Raw genomic sequence first — 10,538 nt, forward strand, 5'->3', positions numbered from 1 at the left:
CTTAAGCTGCTTCTTTGTCATTAAGCCTATGTTAACTTCAGCTGTCTTTTCCTGTTTTAGTTTGTCAGAAGCTAATTCCTTTTTAACTTCTGATTTCTCATTTTCAGATTTCTCATTTTCAGATTTTTCAGTTACAAACTTAACAGGTTTTAACTTCGGCTTTTGCTTGTCAACAGGCTTAATTTCTATAGTTCCTTTTTCATTTTTATTTTCTCCATAGCCTAAGCCCTCTTTCCAGTTTCCACTGCTTAGCAAATTTTGAGTTGTTTTGCCAGAGTTAGTCCAAGTTCTGATAATCTCTCTCTCCTTTTCTAACTCAGTTTTTAGAGATTCATTCATTTTTAGCACTTCATCCCTAACATAAAAAGCATCATCTCTATCCTGCTGAGTTTGATGGAACATGACTAACTCTTTTTCTAAGAAATCATTTCTTTTCCTAAAAGCAAGATTTTCAGAAGTTAATCTTTCACATGTTAAAGTTTGATCTCTATAACTAACAAACATGGTTTTAAGATATCTTCTCAACTCATTAATATCATCAGTATGAAAAGCATAAGTAGTCTGAGGTACCTTTGTTTCAGCAGCTTCAGAACTGCTCTCAGAACTTGATTTATCAGCATTTGCCATCAATGCATAGTTCTCCTCACTTTCAGAGTCTGAGGTGTCTGTCCAGCTTTTCTGCTTTATGACAAGAGCTTTGCCTTTGTCATTCTTGGTCTTCTTGCAATCAGGAGATATGTGGCCTTTCTCACCACAATTATAACATTTAACATTAGCGTAATCTCCTCTGTCAGACTTTCCTCCTCTTCCTTCAGATCTTCTGAAATTCTTCTTATCAGAACTTATGCCTTTCCTGGAAAACTTCTTTCCCTTCCTGAACTTCCTGTATGCAATCTTTGTGATTCCTTTCACTATAAGAGCACACAGCTTCATCATCTCCTCATCAGCATTAGTTTCAGGCAAGCTTTCAGAATCTGAGTCATCATCACTCTCAGAACTTGATGACTCAGTATCAGACTTTATGATAAGAGCTTTACCCTTGTCTTTCTTTGAGGAAGGTGGTTTGGGGGATTCCTCTTCAGCCTTGAGAGCAACTGTCCTTGACTTTCCTCCTTTCCTCTTGCTTCTTTGTTCCATCTCAAGTTCATGAGTCTTGAGCATTCCATAGATTTCATCAAGAGTTGTCTCATCAAGATTGTAGTTGTCTCTTATTATTGTTGCCTTCAAATCCCAACATTCAGGAAGAGCTAACAGGAATTTAAGGTTTGTATCTTCAAGATCATACTCCTTATTTACTAATGACAAGTCATTCAAGAGTTTGACAAATCTATCATATACATCAGTCAATGACTCATTAGTCCTAGAGTCAAAGTGTTCATACTCTTGAGTGAGTATTGTCTTCCTGTTCTTCTTAACTATTTCAGTTCCTTGACACATTGTCTCCAGTGCATCCCATATCTCCTTAGCAGTCTTGCAGTTGATTACCCTGTTTGACATTACATTATCAATGGCACTATGCAATAAGTGTCGTACCTTGGCATCCTTAGCAATAGATGCTATATCTTCAGCAGTGTAATCACTCTTTTCCTTTGGTACGGTCATTGCTGCTTCACCTGCAACTACAACAGCGAGCTTGGTAGGTTTGTGAGGCCCTTCCTTGATTCTATCAAGGTATTCTGGATCTGTTGCTTCCAGAAACATGGTCATCCTTACCTTCCATATGGGATATTCAGATGGTCTCAATATGGGAACTCTGATAGTCTCATATCGACTCTGAGTTGATGTCTTTGATGATTCCTCAGTTTTGGTAGGCTTAGTTGGAGTTTCTGTGTCAGACATGATTGTGTTTGGATCTTTAACTGTATGTGTGTTAACAGAAGGCTCTGATACCACTTGTTAGGTCACACTTTCACTGTAGAGGGGGTGAATACAGTGTTTATTACAATCAAATCAAACTTCAAGAACTTATATAACAGAAAACAAACTTTATTTAAACAATAAACTCTGTTACAATCTGGAACTGTTATCTCTCAGTGATGAACAAAATATCACGAGAGCTGCTAGGGTTATAGTAAATAATATTCTCGATTATGATAACACTTATAGTGTAAACCCTATGTCTGTGTTTATATACTACACAGTTACAAGATAATCGCTAATTGATATGGAATATAATTCTGCTTCCTAAAATATATCAATCAGATATCTTCTATTCCAAGTATTCCATTCTTCACGGAATTCCTTCTTCATGCATATCTCTTCTTATGTTTATCTTGATCTTCTTAACTTTAATCAGCTACTGTCCTTATCTGATCGTCCTTCAGCACTTAAGTTCTGATATCTATCTCCTGATGCTTATCTCCTGATAATCATAAGTACTGATATCCCTTAAGTTCTGTCGTCCAGTATAAGTACTGATCAGTTAAGTACTGATTTGTCCTGTTCAAATAAGATTTGAAATCTAAACATAAAACATATTAGCCATGACATTATCAAATATATCTAACAATATAATAGTCTAAATAAATATATATTTTTTTTAATTTTAAAAGATGTAACCTCACAAATGGATTAGTAATTTGTCAAACTAAAGACTCAAAAGTCAAGAATATACACTGCACGATTGGGATTATTATATAATTTTAGGGTTAGACACTTAGCAAAGCCGCTCGCAACCAAGTCTCATGCTCTCATCAAATTCAATCGACTCTTCCTAAGTCATAATTCAAATCGAGTTATAATGTATGAAGTGCATCTGACGATATGTAATACGGTAATAATCCTTATATTCTGAATCTGATTTTGTTATATTTTAATTCGACAAGTCAGATTTTGTTACGCATTTGTTTGATTTTGTTCGAATCTTGAATTCATTAGTATTTATGTTTAATTATTGTTTAATGTATCAATTCTTATGTTTTCTTTGGCAATAAGAATCATAGGGATAACGAAAATTATAATTTCAGACCAACAACTGAAGGTTCCGAAAATCCAGAAAAAGAAAAGAGCGCTAAAAGAATGTGGTCTAAAGCATGAAATGAATTTGATTACTTCAAAGATGTACGAGATGATGTAGATACAATTGAATGTTAGATGTGCAGTTATACAGTTGGTTATACCTCGTCATTCGACACTGAAAATATGTTGAAGCATCAAAATATTTGTGTAAACTCTTCCAATATTTGGAAAATGATTATTCCTATGAGTTGATGATCCATGTTGATGCATAAGGAGCGGCATTTGACACCAAGAATTTCAAAGATTTATATGATCACAAATGTCGTGGTAAGACACAATCTACCTCTTTAATTTGTTAAATATGTGGGCATTAGATAGTCATTTTATAAGCAAATCCGAGAGCTACTTTAGTGAGTATAAATAGATTAAAAAGTAACATGTTATTGAATTATAAAATTGAGAATGAAAGAAGTGGAAGTATGTAAGTATACTTTGTTTAACTTCATATTTGTGAACTCTTGTAGTAAATGTTGGGTATATTACTATTACTACTCACTTTATCACTGGTGATTGGGGTTTTCATCAAAAATTGCTGAAATTTTTGTACATGCATCACCATAAACGTGAATCACTGTTTTGATTATATATATATATATATAAGTTGTTGTTTGAATGGAACTTCGAGTTTAAATTATTTGGCATCACCTTAGATAATATGTCTAGTAGTAATGCATCTGTTAGTACTCTAGAACACAATTAAATCCTCTTTTTCTCCCACCTCTCTTCGCAATGCATACACATGCTTCTTTCCAAAAAAAAATTGGAGATGTTTCTTCTCACTCAGAGCTTCCATTATCCTATGAATCCGGTCAAAATTACCTATTCTTTTATTAAGATAACCATAATTTTTTTAAGATTTATCTGAAATATTAATTTTGTACTTTGTTAAAGTGACATATTTTTTCCTAACATGAATTAAAAGTTTGTCTCGTTTGGGACTTAAAAGTCGTTGGATTTCGATAGTCACAATATCAACATGTTATTATATGCACTAACTTGATTTTGCGAAAATTATTAACTTACAGTTATATTTTATCAATATGTATAACGGTGAGGTATTTTGTTTGACTGAGACTTATTAACAAGTTAATTTCAAGTTTATATCATAGGAGCAAAGCAATAGTCAGTTTTCAGATTATCTTGAAAACTAATCTTCCATAATTTTTTAAGAAATTCATGTAGATGTTATAAAGTTTTTCAATTATGTATTACGTATGTAATATATTATAGATATCCTTATCAAAATAGTTTGAAGTTTAAAATTATTTTTCTAAATTATAGGAAGTTATTTGTAATTCAAACTAATATTTACATAAAACATTTGTTATGTTTTTATACACATAAATTGTGAAGGATCAATTTATAAACATTTTTATTATATCTATTCTTCAATCATACATTTACATCAACGTTAAAAATAATATTAACTAATTTGAGTATTATAATTGGATTCTAAACATTACATATTTTTGGAATAGTTTTTTAATGGTGGATGCATAAGTTTAAAATAGCTCTTGTATTCAGCTCGTTTTACTTTCATTGTTGTACTTTTTAAGTACCTTTATTATATTAAAAATGATATATACTTCTCTTTTAAAGAGTTTATAGATTTGAGTTGTATCACTTTCATCGATTTGAATTTTTTGACCCCCAAAAAACCAAACTCTGCCCTACGTAAAGTTGCCAGAGTACGATTAACCTCTGGATTTGAAATCACTGCTCCACATGGGGGTGGTGAAGGGAAGGCACCAATTGGGAGAAAAAAACCCACAACCCCTTGGGGTTCATAAAATATTAGTTGTGTGACAATTGATGGAATAAGATAGAATTTGTTAGACTAGCACTCAAGAACCGTACTCGATGTAGTATCGCTTAGAAAACAAGTTTAGAATTGTACACGAAAATTGTGTTTATATTAGTTGCTGAAATAAAGGCGTATTCAAGTAATAAAATACTTAAAATTTTACCTTTTTTACTTATAAATTATAATATTAAGCACGAACGGAAACTTTTAATAACTTGTTATCCTATAAAAATATTTCTCTAATTAAAATATCTATCTTTAAAAGGATGAGTAATTAAAATGGATTGAAATAAAGCCACTCTCAAGTAATGAAATACTTGTATTTAGTTAATATATTCATTAACATATGATAATACTTAATTAAGACTGTAAAATTTTCTCAACTTTTTTCAATATTCAATCAGAATTTTAAATTATTTCTAAAAATCTAAAAATTTTGTAATCTCAATTTATATGGAAAAAAGCCAAACATTTTTTTCATAATTTTTTTTGTACAGATAATCTTATCTGGTCGGTACAAAACGGGTAAACTACCTGCGTTACTAATAAATTTTATTTATTTACATATATATTTAGGGCAAAAAACACAAACAAAAACATTCATAGTCGTATGTATATGGCATTCTATATCATATATATCTCAACTGCTGCCGTCTCAGATCTCTTTTAAAACCCCTCTAATTCATCTATACATACACATATCCGTACGTATCATCCATCAGGTTAGTTTTAATTGTTTAGTTTTAGGTTAATTTGTTGAATTTAGTTAATTGTATGATTAATTTTACGTAATTGAATTGAATTGGTGGAGGTATGGTTGATTTTGTTGTTGTATATGTGAGTGTCTGTATTATTGAATTGATTTGATTTTATGTTTGGTGAATTGAATTGATGTGTTTTAATTTGATTTGTGTGTGATTTTATTTGAATTGAATTGGGTTTTAATTGATTGTTGATTTGGGTGGTGGAATTGGATTTTGAGAGGTTTTTGTGATTTTTCGATAGGTTTTTTCGGGTGGTTGGTTAGTGGGAATTTGGGTTTGGATTGGGAGGATGGTTGATGTTAAGGGTGATGGGGGTGATGGGTTGTCGGGTTTGGTTGATACGAGTGGTTTGGAGAAGGGGGATTTGGAATTGAATGGGGTTGGTGATGGGGAGGATATTGGGGGTCGAGTTGTGGGTGAAAGTGAGGAGAATAATGGGGGCGGTTTAGTGGAAGGTGAAGAGAGAGGGGAGGGTAAGGAAGTGGAGGAAGAGTCGGTGGTGGTTGAGGAACGTGTTGAAGGAGGGAAAGAGGGGGGAGATGTTGGGGAGGAAGAGAAAAAGAGTGAAGTAAATGGAGTGGCGATGGAAAAGGAGGGCGGTTTAGAAATTGGAGCTGGTGAAAATGGAGGGGAAGGGGTAGAGAAGAACGATAATGGAATAATAGAAGCTGCTAATAATGGAGTGGAAGGAATAGAAAAGAATGAAGGTGGAATAATAGAAGCTGCTAATAATGGAGAGGAAGGAATAGAAAAAAACGAAGGTGGGATAATAGAAGCTGCTAATGATGGAGGGGAAGGATTAGAAAAGAAAGAAGCTGGAATAATAGAAGCTGCTAATAATGGAGTGGAAGCAGTAGAAATGGAAGGTGGGAAAATAGAAGGTTACGACAAGGGGAAAGGGGTGGAAAATAGTGAGAACAAAGTGGATGAGAAGTCAACCCCGAAGGGTAGAAAGCCGAAGAAACGTATCAGAAAGAAGAAAGTTGTGCAAGGGGTTTCAAAGGTGTTAAGCAAAGATGAAGAAAAGCCAGAATCGTCTTCTGCACAGAAAAAGATTGAGAAAAAGGTTGTGAAGACAGTTGTAAGCAAAAATGAAGATAAGCCAGAGTCTTCAAAAGGGAAAAAGAATTCAAAGAAGGTCGAAAGCATGGGGATGATTTTCATGTGCACGTCACAGACTAAAAAGGATTGTTACCGTTACAAGTTGCTTGGACTGCCTGCCGCAAAGAAAGAACTCGTGGACAAGATTTATAAAGGAATGCGTCTATTTCTGTTTGATTTGGATCTGAGGTTGCTGTATGGGATATACAAAGCTGCAGCACCTGGGGGTACTAACATTGAACCCAAGGCTTTTAAGTCTGCATTCCCATCTCAGGTCAGTTTCTTTTCTTTTATTTATTTTCATTGTACATATTCTCAACAAAGTGCTAGCACTAACATGTAAAATTGAAAATAATATTTGTAAACCTACATGGATGTTTATTGTCAAGAAGGAAATCAGTAGCTATAAATTCAAATTGGCAAAAAAGATGTATGATTTATAGTTAGCAAGGAAGGAATATGTTAGCCTTATGGACTATGCACTCTTCATTAGACAATTACTAATTTATATAAATACTAAATAGATCCTGGGATCTTGATTTAATAGAGTGCGCATATTGAAGCTCCATATATCTTAATTATATCTCTCTAATTGAGACCCCCATAGTAGAATCTAATGATATCTCTTCCTTCATATGTGTTTTTTTTGTGTTTTGATAAAGAGGGCAATATTACTGTTTTTTTTTCCATCTTTTTTTTGTTCCATTGTGTTTAATCCTATATTTTAAGTGGTACCTATATTAGTATAGTAGTCAAGATACTGTCAAATACTAAGCGAACTTATTTGAGAAGGCTCCATGTGACGTTTTCTAGCTTCGACTGGTACAAGTTCTTGTTTTTCCATTATCTCCTAGCTGTTAAAAATGTTTGTGGACATACAATAGTCTAGTTCAGCTGTTTGACAAGAAATTCCTGAGCTGTTAATGTTTATAAATGAAACTATATTATCGTGTTTAAGTTAGGTCATGGTTCTGCATATGGCACGGATTTTAATATGATAATTTTGTGACATCTGGCTAAAGTAGTGGAATTGTTCTGCTTTGGTTTCTTGACTTGATGGCGGTTGATGTTGTCTTGTCCAATTTTGTTCAGAATTTATGGAGTTGGTGTTTAAAGATGTACGGAAATATAGAGTATGAGTGATCATGAAATGATGCATTTTCAGCCTCCAGCTTGTGCTCTGCATTAGAGGCAGGAAAATGTCTAGTCTTTGATTACTTGACGAGCTTACACATATGGTGTTTGACTAAAGCGGCTGTGTTTCTTTAACTTGTAGTTCCTATTCTACTCACTTCAACTTTTCTACAAGTGCCCTTTCCACCTACACAGATTAACTTCTTTTTTATTTTGCTAAATAAACTCACACACCCAGGGGTCGAACCCTTGACCCCCTCCAGAGGAGGCAAGAGCTCAACCACTGCACAAAATAACTTTACCTCGGAATGTTTGTCCATGCTCTTGTTTTAATTATTTGAATCAAGAATAGTCTAAATACTTGCAGACCCTTTTACAAGATTTATGTGTAGTCTTGTCTTTTCGTAAGTGTTTGTTGATCATTCATTTTTAGGTTTTTTAGTCTTATGCATGTTCACTATCTACTTACTCTCCCATTGTCTCTGCTCGTTTATCCTACGACCCTGTCGCATAATGAAATAATGAAGAGTGAAACTGAGGAGCATGTAGCATAATTTTACAAAGCAAGTACCTGTTTCATTTTTAGAACAGTATCAGAAACAGAATATTATGGTTATCTCAAAGCGTGTTGGCTTGATTATTCAAATATATAAGATTATAAAATTATGTTAGTTAACATAATAAATTACTTGATGATGCTGAAGTTGAACGTGTCAAATATTTATTGAATCCTTAACTGCTTTCTTATTTGATATCCAAATTTTGATTTTAACAGTCATTTGGTTTCTAGGTTCGATTTACTGTTTTGGAGGACTGCTTGCCATTAGCTGAAGAGAAATTTAAGGAGGCCATCAAAGAGAACTACTACTCCAGGAATAAATTTGATTGTCAACTGAATTCTGAACAGGTTTGTTCCTGCATTTGCTTCAATTATCTTATGCAAAAATTTCTGTCACTTAAGTCTGTTTAGGACCTGTTTTATCAATTCGTACCAAATAATGGTTTATGATACATTGCTTAAAATAGGTGAAAAAGTTGTGCAAGCTATTTGTTTCTGTTAACAAAGGCTCTGCTCTCCCGAAGATCAGTAGAAGCCTTGTAGTGGGACGTATATCTGAGGGTCTAAAGCAGCAGAGCCGTGAAGAAAAGAGAGGCCGCAAACGGCGGGATCGGGATGAAGGAAGTAGTCGCAAACAGCGGGATAGGGGTGAAGACCGGGGTCGCAAGCGTCGTGGTCGACGTGAAGAAAGAAAATCTCCACCGCGACGAGAGCAACAAAGACACAATGAGCGCCCTGTTATATATGCAAACGAAGTTTCCTACTCTCAAGTAGCTCCTCTGCACGGAGGTTATCAGTTACCTGCTCCAGTGTATACTTATGAGAGAACCCTGGAGATGAACCCTTACAGACGTGAACAAGTATTAGAGCATCGTGGTCTTCAGGTTGTAGATCGTGAACCAAGGCATCCTGGTGTTCAGGTTGTAGATCGTGAACCAAGGCATCGTGATGAGACTAAAAACATTGATCCATATATATCTTATAGAGAAAGAGAAGCTCCTTCATTCCGTAGACCAATATATTCTTCGGCATCTGAGAGAGAGTATTATACTCCCGAAGTCTTGCCTGCTGCCTATCTTCCTGCAGGCAGGGAGTCTGAGCGCCACACTACCTCTGGGCTACGAGATTATTATCAACCAGGAACCTTACCCCCTGAGTACCTTCCCTCACGCAGAGAGATTGAGTACATTCCCTCACGAAGAGAGGTTGAGTACCGTACTACTGCAGAACTCCCAGCAGAGTATCATTCTACCAGGGCCTTACCGGCAGAGTATCGTGCCTCTAGGAGTTTACTAGCAGAGTATCGTGCTGCAGGATTACCAACTGAAGACCTTGCTCCAGCAGGCGTGTCTAATGGATATCATCTGGCGGGTCCTGCAACTGAGTATCGTTCTTCTGCAGGTGGATTGCGTGATTACCGTCCTCTGCAAACTACACCTCGATATAGATAGGTTGTAGAAAGTGAAGTTTCTGAATCAGTTGAATTCTCCTTTCTGCTTGAAGTTTATGGTTGAGTTGACAATTTATTATGAGTCATGTTTAGCCAGCTCATTTCCCTTTTTCCATGCTTCTGTCAACTTGAATTGTCCTTAAATCTTCTGGTGCAGGACAGTGCAGTCATTTCAGTAACTTATTTTTTTTCTTAATTTTTTTTTCTTCTCTGATTGGATGTTGCACCGTCTTTTGTCATACCTATTGGGGCACTTGTCCTGAATCTTCTCGGATTGGCTTTTTGGGCAATGCGATGATACCAATAACTTGTTAATTAGTCCTCTATTTCTTTTTCTTCTCTTGGTGGATGCTGCACTTTTTCCTGTGGTATTTTTATTTTGATGCTTGTTTTTGATGGTTTGGTGAGAGTCAAAACATCGGATACATAGGCATTTTGATGTCAATGTGTTTGCAAGTTATATTCTGAGCATTAAAGCCTGAAGTTCATGCCCATTAAGGTTTCTTGAGGGGCTCATGAAAGCGGCTATGTATAAAGACATAGTTGGCTGCAAAGCACAGAGATTAAGGTATTGGGTGGGTGAAGGCAGTAGAATTGGTTACCCACAAAGTACTAGTGCAGGTGCTTCTCGGGGGAGCCAACAAGATATCATTGCAGTTGATAATATATTAAAGGCTTCTACCTCATTAATCTTTGATTTGGAAGAGA

At 35.1% G+C, this 10,538-nt stretch overlaps 1 protein-coding gene across 1 annotated transcript; it reads left to right on the forward strand.

The window, feature by feature from the left end:
• Window positions 1-5,406: 5,406 nt before the first annotated feature.
• LOC141696864 (uncharacterized) lies at window positions 5,407-10,186 on the forward strand. The gene is made up of 4 exons (XM_074500997.1): window positions 5,407-5,544; window positions 5,828-6,961; window positions 8,612-8,728; window positions 8,848-10,186. The coding sequence occupies exons 2-4, from the start codon at window positions 5,876-5,878 to the stop codon at window positions 9,829-9,831; spliced, it is 2,187 nt and encodes a 728-aa protein (XP_074357098.1). The 5' UTR covers window positions 5,407-5,544; window positions 5,828-5,875; the 3' UTR covers window positions 9,832-10,186.
• Window positions 10,187-10,538: the final 352 nt, after the last annotated feature.

This window comes from Apium graveolens, chromosome 11, assembly GCF_009905375.1.
Source record: "Apium graveolens cultivar Ventura chromosome 11, ASM990537v1, whole genome shotgun sequence".
Lineage (NCBI taxonomy): Eukaryota > Viridiplantae > Streptophyta > Magnoliopsida > Apiales > Apiaceae > Apium > Apium graveolens.